The following is a 19267-nucleotide window of genomic DNA, read 5'->3' on the forward strand; positions in this document are numbered from 1 at the left end:
TAGTGATGCTGCGGATGTAATGTCCTAGTGATGCTGCGGATGTAATGTCCTAGTGATGCTGCGGATGTAATGTCCTAGTGATGCTGCGGATGTAATGTCCTAGTGATGCTGCGGATGTAATGTCCTAGTGATGCTGCGGATGTAATGTCCTAGTGATGCTGCGGATGTAATGTCCTAGTGATGCTGCGGATGTAATGTCCTAGTGATGCTGCGGATGTAATGTCCTAGTGATGCTGCGGATGTAATGTCCTAGTGATGCTGCGGATGTAATGTCCTAGTGATGCTGCGGATGTAATGTTCTAGTGATGCGGCGGATGTAATGTCCTAGTGATGCTGCGGATGTAATGTCCTCGTGATGCTGCGGATGTAATGTCCTAGTTATGCTGCGGATGTAATGTCCTAGTTATGCTGCGGATGTAATGTCCTAGTGATGCGGCGGATGTAATGTCCTAGTGATGCTGCGGACGTAATGTCCTAGTGATGCTGCGGACGTAATGTCCTAGTGATGCTGCGGATGTAATGTCCTAGTGATGCTGCGGATGTAATGTCCTAGTGATGCGGCGGATGTAATGTCCTAGTGATGCTGCGGATGTAATGTCCTAGTGATGCGGCGGACGTAATGTCCTAGTGATGCTGCGGATGTAATGTCCTAGTGATGCTGCGGACGTAATGTCCTAGTGATGCTGCGGACGTAATGTCCTAGTGATGCTGCGGATGTAATGTCCTAGTGATGCTGCGGATGTAATGTCCTAGTGATGCTGCGGATGTAATGTCCTAGTGATTCTGCGGACGTAATGTCCTAGTGATTCTGCGGACGTAATGTCCTAGTGATTCTGCGGACGTAATGTCCTAGTGATGCTGCGGACGTAATGTCCTAGTGATGCTGCGGATGTAATGTCCTAGTGATGCTGCGGATGTAATGTCCTAGTGATGCTGCGGATGTAATGTCCTAGTGATGCGGCGGATGTAATGTCCTAGTTATGCGGCGGATGTAATGTCCTAGTGATGCTGCGGATGTAATGTCCTAGTGATGCGGCGGATGTAATGTCCTAGTGATGCGGCGGATGTAATGTCCTAGTGATGCGGCGGATGTAATGTCCTAGTGATGCGGCGGATGTAATGTCCTAGTGATGCGGCGGATGTAATGTCCTAGTGATGCGGCGGATGTAATGTCCTAGTGATGCGGCGGATGTAATGTCCTAGTGATGCGGCGGATGTAATGTCCTAGTGATGCTGCGGATGTAATGTCCTAGTGATGCTGCGGATGTAATGTCCTAGTGATGCTGCGGATGTAATGTCCTAGTGATGCTGCGGATGTAATGTCCTAGTGATGCTGCGGATGTAATGTCCTAGTGATGTGGCGGACGTAATGTCCTAGTGATGCTGCGGACGTAATGTCCTAGTGATGCGGTGGATGTAATGTCCTAGTGATGTGGCGGATGTAATGTCCTAGTGATGCTGCGGATGTAATGTCCTAGTGATGCTGCGGATGTAATGTCCTAGTGATGCTGAGGATGTAATGTCCTAGTGATGCTGCGGATGTAATGTCCTAGTGATGCTGCGGACGTAATGTCCTAGTGGTGCTGCGGATGTAATGTCCTAGTGATGCTGCGGATGTAATGTCCTAGTGATGCTGCGGATGTAATGTCCTAGTGATGCTGCGGACGTAATGTCCTAGTGATGCTGCGGACGTAATCTCCTAGTGATGCGGCGGATGTAATGTCCTAGTGATGCTGCGGATGTAATGTCCTAGTGATGCTGCGGATGTAATGTCCTAGTGATGCTGCGGATGTAATGTCCTAGTGATGCGGCGGATGTAATGTCCTAGTGATGCGGCGGATGTAATGTCCTAGTGATGCGGCGGACGTAATGTCCTAGTGATGCGGCGGATGTAATGTCCTAGTGATGCGGCGGATGTAATGTCCTAGTGATACGGCGGATGTAATGTCCTAGTGATGCGGCGGATGTAATGTCCTAGTGATGCGGCGGATGTAATGTCCTAGTGATGCGGCGGATGTAATGTCCTAGAGATGCGGTGGATGTAATGTCCTAGTGATGCTGCGGATGTAATGTCCTAGTGATGCTGCGGATGTAATGTCCTAGTGATGCTGCGGATGTAATGTCCTAGTGATGCGGCGGATGTAATGCCCTAGTGATGCGGCGGATGTAATGTCCTAGTGATGCGGCGGATGTAATGTGCTAGTGATGCGGCGGATGTAATGTCCTAGTGATGCTGCGGATGTAATGTCCTAGTGATGCTGCGGATGTAATGTCCTAGTGATGCGGCGGATGTAATGTCCTAGTGATGCGGCGGATGTAATGTCCTAGTGATGCGGCGGATGTAATGTCCTAGTGATGCGGCGGATGTAATGTCCTAGTGATGCTGCGGATGTAATGTCCTAGTGATGCTGCGGATGTAATGTCCTAGTGATGCTGCGGACGTAATGTCCTAGTGATGCTGCGGACGTAATGTCCTAGTGATGCTGCGGACGTAATGTCCTAGTGATGCTGCGGATGTAATGTCCTAGTGATGCTGCGGATGTAATGTCCTAGTGATGCTGCGGATGTAATGTCCTAGTGATGCGGCGGATGTAATGCCCTAGTGATGCGGCGGATGTAATGTCCTAGTGATGCGGCGGATGTAATTTGCTAGTGATGCGGCGGATGTAATGTCCTAGTGATGCTGCGGATGTAATGTCCTAGTGATGCTGCGGATGTAATGTCCTAGTGATGCGGCGGATGTAATGTCCTAGTGATGCTGCGGATGTAATGTCCTAGTGATGCGGCGGATGTAATGTCCTAGTGATGCGGCGGATGTAATGTCCTAGTGATGCGGCGGATGTAATGTCCTAGTGATGCGGCGGATGTAATGTCCTAGTGATGCTGCGGACGTAATGTCCTAATGATGCGGCGGATGTAATGTCCTAGTGATGCTGCGGATGTAATGTCCTAGTGATGCGGCGGATGTAATGTCCTAGTGATGCTGCGGACGTAATGTCCTAGTGATGCGGCGGACGTAATGTCCTAGTGATGCGGCGGATGTAATGTCCTAGTGATGCGGCGGATGTAATGTCCTAGTGATGCTGCGGACGTACTGTAATGTCCTAGTGATGCTGCGGACGTAATGTCCTAGTGATGCTGCGGACGTAATGTCCTAGTGATGCTGCGGACGTAATGTCCTACTGATGCTGCGGATGTAATGTCCTAGTGATGCTGCGGATGTAATGTCCTAGTGATGCTGCGGATGTAATGTCCTAGTGATGCTGCGGATGTAATGTCCTAGTGATGCGGCGGATGTAATGTCCTAGTGATGCGGCGGATGTAATGTCCTAGTGATGCGGCGGATGTAATGTCCTAGTGATGCTGCGGATGTAATGTCCTAGTGATGCTGCGGATGTAATGTCCTAGTGATGCTGCGGATGTAATGTCCTAGTGATGCGGCGGATGTAATGTCCTAGTTATGCGGCGGATGTAATGTCCTAGTAATGCTGCGGATGTAATGTCCTAGTGCTGCGGCGGATGTAATGTCCTAGTTATGCGGCGGATGTAATGTCCTAGTTATGCGGCGGACGTAATGTCCTAGTGATGCTGCGGACGTAATGTCCTAGTGGTGCTGTGGATGTAATGTCCTAGTGATGCTGCGGATGTAATGCCCTAGTGATGCTGCGGATGTAATGTCCTAGTGATGCTGCGGACGTAATGTCCTAGTGATGCTGCGGACGTAATGTCCTAGTGATGCTGCGGACGTAATGTCCTAGTGATGCTGCGGACGTAATGTCCTAGTGATGCGGCGGACGTAATGTCCTAGTGATGCTGCGGACGTAATGTCCTAGTGATGCTGCAGACGTAATGTCCTAGTGATGCTGCGGACGTAATGTCCTAGTGATGCTGCGGACGTAATGTCCTAGTGATGCTGCGGATGTAATGTCCTAGTGATGCTGCGGATGTAATGTCCTAGTGATGCTGCGGATGTAATGTCCTAGTGATGCGGCGGATGTAATGTCCTAGTGATGCGGCGGATGTAATGTCCTAGTGATGCTGCGGATGTAATGTCCTAGTGATGCGGCGGACGTAATGTCCTAGTGATGCTGCGGACGTAATGTCCTAGTGATGCTGCGGATGTAATGTCCTAGTGATGTGGCGGATGTAATGTCCTAGTGATGCTGCGGATGTAATGTCCTAGTGATGCGGCGGATGTAATGTCCTAGTGATGCGGCGGATGTAATGTCCTAGTAATGCGGCGGATGTAATGTCCTAGTGATGCGGCGGATGTAATGTCCTAGTGATGCGGCGGATGTAATGTCCTAGTGATGCTGCGGACGTAATGTCCTAGTGATGCTGCAGATGTAATGTCCTAGTGATGCTGCGGACGTAATGTCCCTGTGATGCTGCGGATGTAATGTCCTAGTGATACGGCGGATGTAATATCCTAGTGATGCGGCGGATATAATGTCCTAGTGATGCTGCGGACGTAATGTCCTAGTGATGCTGCGGATGTAATGTCCTAGTGATGCTGCGGATGTAATGTCCTAGTGATGCGGCGGATGTAATGTCCTAGTGATGCTGCGGACGTACTGTAATGTCCTAGTGATGCGGTGGATGTAATGTCCTAGTGATGCTGCGGACGTACTGTAATGTCCTAGTGATGCTGCGGATGTAATGTCCTAGTGATGCGGCAGATGTAATGTCCTAGTGATGCTGCGGACGTACTGTAATGTCCTAGTGATGCGGTGGATGTAATGTCCTAGTGATGCTGCGGACGTACTGTAATGTCCTAGTGATGCTGCGGATGTAATGTCCTAGTGATGCGGCAGATGTAATGTCCTAGTGATGCTGCGGACGTACTGTAATGTCCTAGTGATGCGGTGGATGTAATGTCCTAGTGATGCTGCGGACGTAATGTCCTAGTGATGCTGCGGATGTAATGTCCTAGTGATGCTGCGGATGTAATGTCCTAGTGATGCTGCGGATGTAATGTCCTAGTGATGCGGCGGATGTAATGTCCTAGTGATGCTGCGGATGTAATGTCCTAGTGATGCGGCGGATGTAATGTCCTAGTGATGCTGCGGATGTAATGTCCTAGTGATGCGGCGGATGTAATGTCCTAGTGATGCGGCGGATGTAATGTCCCTGTGATGCTGCGGATGTAATGTCCCTGTGATGCTGCGGATGTAATGTCCCTGTGATGCTGCGGATGTAATGTCCTAGTGATGCTGCGGATGTAATGTCCTAGTGATGCTGCGGATGTAATGTCCTAGTGATGCTGCGGATGTAATGTCCTAGTGATGCGGCGGATGTAATGTCCTAGTGATGCGGCGGATGTAATGTCCTAGTGATGCGGCGGATGTAATGTCCTAGTGATGCGGCGGATGTAATGTCCTAGTGATGCTGCGGATGTAATGTCCTAGTGATGCTGCGGATGTAATGTCCTAGTGATGCGGCGGATGTAATGTCCTAGTGATGCGGCGGATGTAATGTCCTAGTGATGCGGCGGATATAATGTCCTAGTGATGCGGCGGATGTAATGTCCTAGTGATGCTGCGGATGTAATGTCCTAGTGATGCTGCGGATGTAATGTCCTAGTGATGCGGCGGATGTAATGTCCTAGTTATGCGGCGGATGTAATGTCCTAGTGATGCGGCGGATGTAATGTCCTAGTAATGCGGCGGATGTAATGTCCTAGTGATGCGGCGGATGTAATGTCCTAGTGATGCGGCGGATGTAATGTCCTAGTGATGCGGCGGATGTAATGTCCTAGTGATGCGGCGGATGTAATGTCCTAGTGATGCTGCGGATGTAATGTCCTAGTGATGCTGCGGATGTAATGTCCTAGTGATGCTGCGGATGTAATGTCCTAGTGATGCTGCGGACGTAATGTACTAGTGATGCTGCGGACGTAATGTCCTAGTGATGCTGCGGATGTAATGTCCTAGTGATGCTGCGGATGTAATGTCCTAGTGATGCTGCGGATGTAATGTCCTAGTGATGCTGCGGACGTAATGTCCTAGTGATGCTGCGGACGTAATGTCCTAGTGATGCTGCGGACGTAATGTCCTAGTGATGCTGCGGACGTAATGTCCTAGTGATTTTTGCGGATGTAATGTCCTAGTGATGCTTCGGACGTAATGTCCTTGTGATGCTGCGGATGTAATGTCCTAGTGATGCTGCGGATGTAATGTCCTAGTGATGCTGCGGATGTAATGTCCTAGTGATGCTGCGGACGTAATGTACTAGTGATGCTGCGGACGTAATGTACTAGTGATGCTGCGGACGTAATGTCCTAGTGATGCTGCGGACGTAATGTCCTAGTGATGCTGCGGACGTAATGTCCTAGTGATGCTGCGGATGTAATGTCCTAGTGATGCTGCGGATGTAATGTCCTAGTGATGCTGCGGACGTAATGTCCTAGTGATGCTGCGGACGTAATGTCCTAGTGATGCTGCGGACGTAATGTCCTAGTGATGCTCCGGACGTAATGTTCTAGTGATGCTGCGGACGTAATGTCCTAGTGATGCTGCGGATGTAATATCCTAGTGATGCTGCGGATGTAATGTCCTAGTGATGCGGCGGATGTAATGTCCTAGTGATGCTGCGGATGTAATGTCCTAGTGATGCTGCGGATGTAATGTCCTAGTGATGCTGCGGACGTACTGTAATGTCCTAGTGATGCGGTGGATATAATGTCCTAGTGATGCTGCGGACGTAATGTCCTAGTGATGCTGCGGATGTAATGTCCTAGTGATGCTGCGGATGTAATGTCCTAGTGATGCTGCGGATGTAATGTCCTAGTGATGCTGCGGATGTAATGTCCTAGTGATGCGGCGGATGTAATGTCCTAGTGACGCTGTGGATGTAATGTCCTAGTGATGCGACGGATGTAATGGCCTAGTGATGCGGCGGATGTAATGTCCTAGTGATGCGGCGGATGTAATGTCCTAGTGATGCTGCGGATGTAATGTCCTAGTGATGCGGCGGATGTAATGTCCTAGTGATGCTGCGGATGTAATGTCCTAGTGATGCGGCGGATGTAATGTCCTAGTGATGCGGCGGATGTAATGTCCCTGTGATGCTGCGGATGTAATGTCCCTGTGATGCTGCGGGTGTAATGTCCTAGTGATGCTGCGGATGTAATGTCCTAGTGATGCTGCGGATGTAATGTCCTAGTGATGCTGCGGATGTAATGTCCTAGTGATGCTGCGGATGTAATGTCCTAGTGATGCGGCGGATGTAATGTCCCTGTGATGCTGCGGATGTAATGTCCTAGTGAAGCTGCGGATGTAATGTCCCTGTGATGTTGCGGATGTAATGTCCTAGTGATGCTGCGGATGTAATGTCCTAGTGATGCTGCGGATGTAATGTCCTAGTGATGCTGCGGACGTAATGTCCTAGTGATGCTGTGGATGTAATGTCCTAGTGATGCGGCGGATGTAATGTCCTAGTGATGCTGCGGACGTAATGTCCTAGTGATGCTGCGGATGTAATGTCCTAGTGATGCTGCGGATGTAATGTCCTAGTGATGCTGCGGATGTAATGTCCTAGTGATGCTGCGGATGTAATGTCCTAGTGATGCGGCGGATGTAATGTCCTAGTGATGCTGCGGATGTAATGTCCTAGTGATGCGGCGGATGTAATGTCCTAGTGATGCTGCGGTTGTAATGTCCTAGTGATGCTGCGGATGTAATGTCCTAGTGATGCTGCGGATGTAATGTCCTAGTGATGCGGCGGATGTAATGTCCTATTGATGCTGCGGATGTAATGTCCTAGTGATGCTGCGGATGTAATGTCCTAGTGGTGCTGCGGATGTAATGTCCTAGTGATGCGGCAGATGTAATGTCCTAGTGATGCTGCGGACGTACTGTAATGTCCTAGTGATGCGGTGGATGTAATGTCCTAATGATGCTGCGGACGTAATGTCCTAGTGATGCTGCGGATGTAATGTCCTAGTGATGCGGCGGATGTAATGTCCTAGTGATGCTGCGGATGTAATGTCCTAGTGATGCGGCGGATATAATGTCCTAGTGATGCTGCGGTTGTAATGTCCTAGTGATGCTGCGGATGTAATGTCCTAATGATGCGGCGGATGTAATGTCCTAGTGATGCTGCGGATGTAATGTCCTAGTGATGCGGCGGATGTAATGTCCTAGTGATGCTGCGGATGTAATGTCCTAGTGATGCTGCGGATGTAATGTCCTAGTGATGCTGCGGATGTAATGTCCTAGTGGTGCTGCGGATGTAATGTCCTAGTGATGCGGCAGATATAATGTCCTAGTGATGCTGCGGACGTACTGTAATATCCTAGTGATGCGGTGGATGTAATGTCCTAGTGATGCTGCGGACGTAATGTCCTAGTGATGCTGCGGATGTAATGTCCTAGTGATGCTGCGGATGTAATGTCCTAGTGATGCGGCGGATGTAATGTCCTAGTGATGCGGCGGACGTAATGTCCTAGTGATGCGGCGGACGTAATGTCCTAGTGATGCTGCGGACGTAATGTCCTAGTGATGCTGCGGACGTAATGTCCTAGTGATGCGGCGGATGTAGTGTCCTAGTGATGATGCGGACGTAATGTCCTAGTGATGCTGCGGACGTAATCTCCTAGTGATGTTGCGGACGTAATGTCCTAGTGATGCTGTGGATGTAATGTCCTAGTGATGCGGCGGATGTAATGTCCTAGTGATGCTGCGGACGTAATGTCCTAGTGATGCTGCGGATGTAATGTCCTAGTGATGCTGTGGATGTAATGTCCTAGTGATGCTGCGGATGTAATGTCCCTGTGATGCTGCGGATGTAATGTCCTAGTGATGCTGCGGATGTAATGTCCTAGTGATGCTGCGGACGTAATGTCCTAGTGATGCTGCGGACGTAATGTCCTAGTGATGCTGCGGATGTAATGTCCTAGTGATGCTGCGGACGTAATGTCCTAGTGATGCTGTGGATGTAATGTCCTAGTGATGCGGCGGATGTAATGTCCTAGTGATGCTGCGGACGTAATGTCCTAGTGATGCTGCGGATGTAATGTCCTAGTGATGCGGCGGATGTAATGTCCTAGTGATGCTGCGGATGTAATGTCCTAGTGATGCTGCGGATGTAATGTCCTAGTGGTGCTGCGGATGTAATGTCCTAGTGATGCGGCAGATGTAATGTCCTAGTGATGCTGCGGACGTACTGTAATGTCCTAGTGATGCGGTGGATGTAATGTCCTAGTGATGCTGCGGACGTAATGTCCTAGTGATGCTGCGGATGTAATGTCCTAGTGATGCTGCGGATGTAATGTCCTAGTGATGCGGCGGATGTAATGTCCTAGTGATGCGGCGGACGTAATGTCCTAGTGATGCGGCGGACGTAATGTCCTAGTGATGCTGCGGACGTAATGTCCTAGTGATGCTGCGGACGTAATGTCCTAGTGATGCGGCAGATGTAATGTCCTAGTGATGCTGCGGACGTAATGTCCTAGTGATGCTGCGGACGTAATGTCCTAGTGATGCTGCGGACGTAATGTCCTAGTGATGCTGTGGATGTAATGTCCTAGTGATGCTGTGGATGTAATGTCCTAGTGATGCGGCGGATGTAATGTCCTAGTGATGCTGCGGACGTAATGTCCTAGTGATGCTGCGGATGTAATGTCCTAGTGATGCTGTGGATGTAATGTCCTAGTGATGCTGCGGATGTAATGTCCCTGTGATGCTGCGGATGTAATGTCCTAGTGATGCTGCGGATGTAATGTCCTAGTGATGCTGCGGACGTAATGTCCTAGTGATTCTGCGGACGTAATGTCCTAGTGATGCTGCGGATGTAATGTCCTAGTGATGCTGCGGACGTAATGTCCTAGTGATGCTGTGGATGTAATGTCCTAGTGATGCGGCGGATGTAATGTCCTAGTGATGCTGCGGACGTAATGTCCTAGTGATGCTGCGGATGTAATGTCCTAGTGATGCGGTGAATGTAATGTCCTAGTGATGCTGTGGACATAATGTCCTAGTGATGCGGCGGACATAATGTCCTAGTGATGCTGCGGACGTAATGTCCTAGTGATGCTGCGGACATAATGTCCTAGTGATGCTGCGGACATAATGTCCTAGTGATGCTGCGGACGTAATGTCCTAGTGATGCTGCGGACATAATGTCCTAGTGATGCGGCGGATGTAATGTCCTAGTGATGCTGCGGATGTAATGTCCTAGTGATGCTGTGGATGTAATGTCCTAGTGATGCGGCGGATGTAATGTCCTAGTGATGCTGCGGATGTAATGTCCTAGTGATGCGGCGGATGTAATGTCCTAGTTATGCGGTGGATGTAATGTCCTAGTGATGCGGCGGATGTAATGTCCTAGTGATGCGGCGGATGTAATGTCCTAGTGATGCGGCGGATGTAATGTCCTAGTGATGCGGCGGATGTAATGTCCTAGTGATGCTGCGGACGTAATGTCCTAGTGATGCTGCGGACGTAATGTCCTAGTGATGCTGCGGATGTAATGTCCTAGTGATGCTGCGGATGTAATGTCCTAGTGATGCTGCGGACGTAATGTACTAGTGATGCTGCGGACGTAATGTCCTAGTGATGCTGCGGACGTAATGTCCTAGTGATGCTGCGGACGTAATGTCCTAGTGATGCTGCGGACGTAATGTCCTAGTGATGCTGCGGACGTAATGTCCTAGTGATGCTCCGGACGTAATGTCCTAGTGATGCTGCGGACGTAATGTCCTAGTGATGCTGCGGATGTAATGTCCTAGTGATGCTGCGGATGTAATGTCCTAGTGATGCGGCGGATGTAATGTCCTAGTGATGCTGCGGATGTAATGTCCTAGTGATGCTGCGGATGTAATGTCCTAGTGATGCTGCGGACGTACTGTAATGTCCTAGTGATGCTGCGGATGTAATGTCCTAGTGATGCGGCAGATGTAATGTCCTAGTGATGCTGCGGACGTACTGTAATGTCCTAGTGATGCGGTGGATGTAATGTCCTAGTGATGCTGCGGACGTAATGTCCTAGTGATGCTGCGGATGTAATGTCCTAGTGATGCTGCGGATGTAATGTCCTAGTGATGCTGCGGATGTAATGTCCTAGTGATGCTGCGGATGTAATGTCCTAGTGATGCGGCGGATGTAATGTCCTAGTGACGCTGTGGATGTAATGTCCTACTGATGCGGCGGATGTAATGGCCTAGTGATGCGGCGGATGTAATGTCCTAGTGATGCGGCGGATGTAATGTCCTAGTGATGCTGCGGATGTAATGTCCTAGTGATGCGGCGGATGTAATGTCCTAGTGATGCTGCGGATGTAATGTCCTAGTGATGCGGCGGATGTAATGTCCTAGTGATGCGGCGGATGTAATGTCCCTGTGATGCTGCGGATGTAATGTCCCTGTGATGCTGCGCATGTAATGTCCCTGTGATGCTGCGGATGTAATGTCCTAGTGATGCTGCGGATGTAATGTCCTAGTGATGCTGCGGATGTAATGTCCTAGTGATGCTGCGGACGTAATGTCCTAGTGATGCTGTGGATGTAATGTCCTAGTGATGCGGCGGATGTAATGTCCTAGTGATGCTGCGGACGTAATGTCCTAGTGATGCTGCTGATGTAATGTCCTAGTGATGCTGCGGATGTAATGTCCTAGTGATGCTGCGGATGTAATGTCCTAGTGATGCGGCGGATGTAATGTCCTAGTGATGCTGCGGATGTAATGTCCTAGTGATGCGGCGGATGTAATGTCCTAGTGATGCTGCGGTTGTAATGTCCTAGTGATGCTGCGGATGTAATGTCCTAGTGATGCTGCGGATGTAATGTCCTAGTGATGCGGCGGATGTAATGTCCTAGTGATGCTGCGGATGTAATGTCCTAGTGATGCTGCGGATGTAATGTCCTAGTGATGCGGCAGATGTAATGTCCTAGTGATGCTGCGGACGTACTGTAATGTCCTAGTGATGCGGTGGATGTAATGTCCTAGTGATGCTGCGGACGTAATGTCCTAGTGATGCTGCGGATGTAATGTCCTAGTGATGCTGCGGATGTAATGTCCTAGTGATGCTGCGGATGTAATGTCCTAGTGATGCTGCGGATGTAATGTCCTAGTGATGCGGCGGATGTAATGTCCTAGTGATGCTGCGGATGTAATGTCCTAGTGATGCGGCGGATGTAATGTCCTAGTGATGCGGCGGATGTAATGTCCCTGTGATGCTGCGGATGTAATGTCCCTGTGATGCTGCGGATGTAATGTCCCTGTGATGCTGCGGATGTAATGTCCTAGTGATGCTGCGGATGTAATGTCCTAGTGATGCTGCGGATGTAATGTCCTAGTGATGCGGCGGATGTAATGTCCTAGTGATGCGGCGGATGTAATGTCCTAGTGATGCGGCGGATGTAATGTCCTAGTGATGCGGCGGATGTAATGTCCTAGTGATGCTGCGGATGTAATGTCCTAGTGATGCGGCGGATATAATGTCCTAGTGATGCGGCGGATGTAATGTCCTAGTGATGCTGCGGATGTAATGTCCTAGTGATGCTGCGGATGTAATGTCCTAGTGATGCGGCGGATGTAATGTCCTAGTTATGCGGCGGATGTAATGTCCTAGTGATGCGGCGGATGTAATGTCCTAGTAATGCGGCGGATGTAATGTCCTAGTGATGCGGCGGATGTAATGTCCTAGTGATGCGGCGGATGTAATGTCCTAGTGATGCGGCGGATGTAATGTCCTAGTGATGCTGCGGACTTAATGTCCTAGTGATGCTGCGGATGTAATGTCCTAGTGATGCTGCGGATGTAATGTCCTAGTGATGCTGCGGATGTAATGTCCTAGTGATGCTGCGGACGTAATGTACTAGTGATGCTGCGGACGTAATGTCCTAGTGATGCTGCGGACGTAATGTCCTAGTGATGCTGCGGACGTAATGTCCTAGTGATGCTGCGGACGTAATGTCCTAGTGATGCTGCGGACGTAATGTCCTAGTGATGCTGCGGATGTAATGTCCTAATGATGCGGCGGATGTAATGTCCTAGTGATGCTGCGGATGTAATGTCCTAGTGATGCGGCGGATGTAATGTCCTAGTGATGCTGCGGATGTAATGTCCTAGTGATGCTGCGGATGTAATGTCCTAGTGATGCTGCGGATGTAATGTCCTAGTGGTGCTGCGGATGTAATGTCCTAGTGATGCGGCAGATGTAATGTCCTAGTGATGCTGCGGACGTACTGTAATGTCCTAGTGATGCGGTGGATGTAATGTCCTAGTGATGCTGCGGACGTAATGTCCTAGTGATGCTGCGGATGTAATGTCCTAGTGATGCTGCGGATGTAATGTCCTAGTGATGCGGCGGATGTAATGTCCTAGTGATGCGTCGGACGTAATGTCCTAGTGATGCGGCGGACGTAATGTCCTAGTGATGCTGCGGACGTAATGTCCTAGTGATGCTGCGGACGTAATGTCCTAGTGATGCGGCGGATGTAATGTCCTAGTGATGCTGCGGACGTAATGTCCTAGTGATGCTGCGGACGTAATGTCCTAGTGATGCTGCGGACGTAATGTCCTAGTGATGCGGCGGACGTAATGTCCTAGTGATGCTGCGGACGTAATGTCCTAGTGATGCTGCGGATGTAATGTCCTAGTGATGCTGTGGATGTAATGTCCTAGTGATGCTGCGGATGTAATGTCCCTGTGATGCTGCGGATGTAATGTCCTAGTGATGCTGCGGATGTAATGTCCTAGTGATGCTGCGGACGTAATGTCCTAGTGATGCTGCGGACGTAATGTCCTAGTGATGCTGCGGATGTAATGTCCTAGTGATGCTGCGGACGTAATGTCCTAGTGATGCTGCGGACGTAATGTCCTAGTGATGCTGCGGACGTAATGTCCTAGTGATGCTGCGGACGTAATGTCCTAGTGATGCTGCGGACGTAATGTCCTAGTGATGCTGCGGATGTAATGTCCTAGTGATGCTGCGGACGTAATGTCCTAGTGATGCTGCGGACGTAATGTCCTAGTGATGCTGCGGACGTAATGTCCTAGTGATGCTGCGGAAGTAATGTCCTAGTGATGCTGCGGACGTAATGTCCTAGTGATGCGGCGGATGTAATTTCCTAGTGATGCTGCAGTGTGTTATGGATGCCAGACTTGGGCTGCCATATTCTTTTCTCTGCTCTAGAAATAAAGCGAGCGGGGGTGGAAACCCTTCATATCTTGGGAACCAGGGGTTACTGGGGTTTCTGTTTCAGCTCCAAGCCGGGAGCTGTCTCAAATATGTCATTCAGGGCCTTGTCCAACTTGCGCCCCCTGATGTTAGAGGACCAATGAGCAAAAGGGGGAAATAAGGGGTGGTCCGTTTGCCCCTGTACAATTCTGCACAACACCAGGGAGGAGAAGGACCAATGTGAAGAAATGGCGAATAGAAAGTTGTTCCGACGCGCTAATTCTGTTTGCATCAAATGTAAGGCCATATCCATAGTCAGGACGACGGCAACAAAAGGTCGTGAGTCAATGAGGACGGCCATAGAGCGCTCGTGCAAGAGAGCGATGGCGCGGCTGATTTTTTCCCGAGACAAATCTTTGTCTTTCAATCTCTCACGTTGGTGGGGCGGCACCTTCGCTCTCTTTTTTTTTCATATGACCAATAAATAATTCATATTTTTATGGAATACGTACTTTCTTCTTCTTTTTTGCCGGTCATTGGTTTCCGGGAGTAGTGCTCTGTTACTCTTTCTATTTTTGTCTTCATTCCCACAACGGAGGCACACCAAGAACCTTTGGAGCCAGGGAAATTTGTTTGGACGCTGCACTACACAAGCGAGCGAGTCCGTTTTGATTGCAGTATCCTTTTCAGTGGATGGACTGAGGTGTGAATTAAGTGATTCTATATGCTGCGGTTTTTGGACTCTTTATATTAATTACCTTCACACTCACCGATTTGGGTGGTTACCAAACTAGTATGATACACCATCTACCTGTCCATAGTTCTACTATTTAATTTCAAGGTTCACTAAACGGGAACACTGTCCTTGAATATTTCTAGATGTGTCTGTCTACTGGTCTTTAGCACCATGCAAGTTTCTACCTGCTCAAACTGAGGAGACCCAAAAGGGCGAAACAGCTGTCTGTGAGTAGGGTTACTGGCTGAAATGGAGTTGAAGCTAAAGGTGATACACTACAAGTGCTCATTTGCATGTAATTACCCAAAATCCCTAGCTGCAGTGGAAGCACTGTATGCTGAGGCTACGCTTATACTAAGGGTGACAGACACGACCACGTGACGTCAGCCGTCGCAATAGCGATTCCTGCACTCTGGTGCAGGAGACCAGAGGGCAACCGGGAGGCGTGGCGGAGGCGTTGCAGTGACTACCGGCGACGGCTCCGTCGTTTGCAGCGCGGTCGCGCCCACTATGGGCACCCGCGACGGACTGCATGTACTTGCTACGGCGACAGTACTATAAGCACAGCCTAAGAGATAATGGGGAAGGGCAGGGTTGCAGACCTGTCTGAGACGTGAATGTGCTCACAACGTGATATTTTGTTTGCTGTATGATGGAGGGAGATGGAGATATTCACTAAATGGTGTTTCACTTTAGCATGCCCCAACTCCCATTTGCAGCCATGTTTGATTTCTTTTTTTACCTTTTTTATTAGGCCTCGATTTATAGCGCGGGCGGCGCCAAAAAAATACAGCATCTCTATCGGGCCGGCCCTAGTGCGCACGAGGAAGCGTACGGCGCAGCAGAATTTTGACACAACAAACTTTTCTGTTTTTTCGCGTGACGGCCGCGTCACGTGTGTGGTTCAACCAATGTGGGCGAACCAGCGTGGTGACCTCACGGCTGCGCCTCCCCATCAGAGTGCAGGGATCGCTCGGGTGACAGGCGCGCGTGACTGCATGTGCTCCGTCGCGCCCGCACCTGCAGTATAAATGTTGCCTTAAAAACAAGGGAGCTCCCAGAGCTGAATATCACAAAAAATATCAGGAGTTAAAAGTTGGGTGTCAAATGAACAAATAAAACCAAGTAGAAGTTATTAAAAAAAAAGTGTATAAGATTAAAATCATTATATCAGATTTATTAGAACCAACGTTTCAATCCGATAAAGGTGTTCTCACATAGTCGGCCCAACAAAAAAACAATTGTAATATAATATCAATCTAATTGACATCCTTAAAAAATAAACCATGCTGACATCTCCAAATATTACCAGGCAGCTCAACTTAAACAAGCGGCCGTATGGAACGCTGACCCTGAACAACGATGCTGGCTCAAAATAGAGTCACACTATGCAAAAATGCCTTCTCTGCAAGCGTGCCTATGGAGCCTGGATAGAGGAGATTTGCATCTCAACAAATTCAAACTGGGAGCGATGAGCCATACCTGGGAAGTCTGGCTTAAAGCCAAGACTAAGTACAGACTTACGTCCCCCAGCTCACAACTCACACCAATTTTTAATAACCCCAAATTCCCCCCCGGATGCGCTTCCAAATTATACGACCAATTCAAATCAAAGGGGATCAGGGTGATCGGAGACATACTGAGCCTGGGGAAACTCTTGAGCTACCAAAATCTACGTACTAAATACGATATACCACAATTGGACACATTCAAATATCTCCAAATTAGACACTTTGCCCAGAAGATATCCCCGAATCCAGAATTTCCCCCTCTCACTAAATTCGAGAGACTATGTAGAGATAGCTCTCAACAAAAAGGGCTAATATCAAAAATTTATACAAAATTGGAAACATCAGCGGACCCTCCGACTCATGACTATATGCAAAAATGGGCCGCAGACCTGAATATAGTTATCAACAGAGAGGATTGGGAAGACATTTGGGAAGTAGCCTCAGGAACTTCCATATGCACCACAACCAAAGAAAACATTTACAAAATAATGTTCTACTGTTACCTCACTCCAGTGAGGCTAAAACAAATCTACCCTCTGGCTTCTGATTTATGTTGGAGAGGCTGTGGACAAAAGGGTGACATGGCCCACATCTGGTGGACGTGTCCAGAAATTAAGAAGTATTGGGAAAAAGGGTCCAAATTCTATTAAAAGAGGTGACTAGCCTCGACCTACCTATTGATCCACTGACCTACCTACTGGCCAGGCCAATGGAAAAAATTGACCGTCCAGTGAGGAAAATGGTCTCCTTCATCCTCACAGCGGCGAGATGTGAGATTGCGGCCTCCTGGAAGAAAGTGTCCCCACCCTCCATGACTAAACTAAAAAACAGGATAAATGAAGTAATGCTTATGGAGAAGCTAACCGCGCACCTTAAGCAAAAAACGATAGCTTTCTATCAAATCTGGGAACCATGGAAAATCATATAGAACGAGTCAAGCTCACTAAGGAAGAAACAAGGAGATAAGGTATTATGGATAAGGAAGCGTTTGACAATCAGTACCTCTATGAAGTTTGTCCAAAAGGGACACCAGAGACCAGGGTAGACACTCCCCCCCCCCCTCCCACTCTGTCCTCTTTCTCTCTCACCCCCCCCCCCCTTTCTCTGGCAACAGGTTATGCCATCCTTTCCCCCAAAAAAATACAAAAATGTTTCTGTATTAGGCTATGCATATCATTCCTTGTATGTACATTTTATATCTGCCTAATAAAAACGTTTGAAAAAAATAAATAAATAAACCATGCTACAAGTAAACATTTGGCTTCATTTAATCTCTAAAGCAGTGGTTCCCAACTCCAGTCCTCAAGGACCACGAACAGTGCAGGTTTTAAGGCAATCCTCTCATTAGCACAGGTGGCCCAATCATTGTGACTGAACCACCTGTGCTCAAGCCGGGGTATCCTTAAATCCTGCACTATTACTGGTCCCTGAGGACTGGGGTTGGGAACCACTGCTCTAAAGAAACAAGATGGTGTTTCTTTACTTTTATCCCACCCTGTCCTTATCATAGTGCCAATAAAAATAAGGAGAGGAGGAGAGTGGGTTCTGCCTGTGCAAACTCTTATTCAATACACAGGGACATCAGGCAGAAGGCGCAGCCAGAGGAAATCACCCCCCTCCCAAGTCTCATCTCAGCGTGTTTACAACTTTAAAACATTCTTTGAAAATTCTTCTAGGTGTCAGAGTTTGACGTAACCCCTTAAACATGTCACTTCTTTTAGTACAGTTTGTTTCTAGGAGGGATTGCCCCTTTTATATTTCAAATGACTGAGGCCTATGTTTACTAAGTGTTGCTATGCTATGAGACCTTCAGACAATGTGTGGCCCATTTACTTGAATAAACTGTAAGGCGTCTTCTGGTTAAATAAGGTGTTTTATGACATAGCACCGCTTAGTAAATTTGGCCCTGAATGTCCTTGTTAAATTTACTTTTTTTTTCTTATTAGGTCACATTCTGACTTTGGAAGACACCGAGATACAGGTTTCAGAAACTGCTACACCAACCGTAGAACAAGCCACTTCGAGAAGGCCGCCAATATCTCCTCCACGAGGAAACAGGACAGAAGCCAGGGCAGGGCATCAAGATCAGTTGGCTCACCAGATTTCACTACTAGTGAAAACTATACATGAGCACAATGATCTGCTCCGTGGCCACCACAGGTATGGGCCTTCGATGGAGCGTAGGATGGCACGCCTAGAGAATGCAGTAAAATCCATGGTCCGAACTAACCACATCCTAATCCAAACACAATCAAGGCACACACAGGAGGTGGGGAATTTGGCACAGGCAACGTGGCAGTTGGTAGAGCAGTTGGTTGCCTCACGGCCAGGAACTGTTCCGTCCACCATACATCAACATTTCGCATCCACCACCTCTGCCTCTATTCTGCCTCCCACTTGATCAAGTCTCAACATTCCACCCCCTCCGCCATCTTCAACAAGAACAAAAGTACGTTGACCTCTAGAAGATAATGGTACATATCCCCATCCAGTCCATCTGCTAATCCTTCAACTTCCAAAGGACAGCAAGAACGCATGATCTGATTAATGGCTTGGACCATAGACGGTCTTTCTTAAGTTCTATCATGTCTGCTGCTAGCACTCCTTCCTCATTTTACCACTCCCTTCCTCTCTCCCCCCCCCGCCCCCCAATCACATTAACATCAATGGAAAAGCTGAGTTAGTCACACGAGACAACTGGATTTTGTCACACTTCTGCCTTGACACACCACATATACTCTCACCCATGTTCTGTACTCTCATGGGGTGTTTGACTGTCTGATATCCATAAATTGTTACTTCCCTGTTTCACACCATGGAGACAATGTACACAGATTTCCTTTGTCTAGACCACTGTTTCTCCTCAAGGAACTGCATCCATACCAAGTTTTTGGGGATAC

At 48.6% G+C, this 19267-nt stretch overlaps 1 protein-coding gene across 2 annotated transcripts in view; it reads left to right on the forward strand.

Moving 5' to 3' along the window:
* The window catches only part of LOC142466933 (uncharacterized), a 57976-nt gene extending 38960 nt beyond the window's left edge, over positions 1 to 19016 (forward strand). For both annotated transcript variants that reach the window (XM_075572582.1, XM_075572583.1), the window contains one exon: positions 18314 to 19016. In XM_075572582.1, coding sequence (XP_075428697.1) covers positions 18314 to 18768 — 455 coding nt within the window. In that variant the 3' untranslated portion in view covers positions 18769 to 19016. The remainder of the gene's footprint in view (positions 1 to 18313) is intronic.
* The last annotated feature ends 251 nt before the right edge of the window (positions 19017 to 19267 follow it).

The sequence above is a fragment of the Ascaphus truei genome, chromosome 15 (genome assembly GCF_040206685.1).
Source record: "Ascaphus truei isolate aAscTru1 chromosome 15, aAscTru1.hap1, whole genome shotgun sequence".
NCBI lineage: Eukaryota > Metazoa > Chordata > Amphibia > Anura > Ascaphidae > Ascaphus > Ascaphus truei.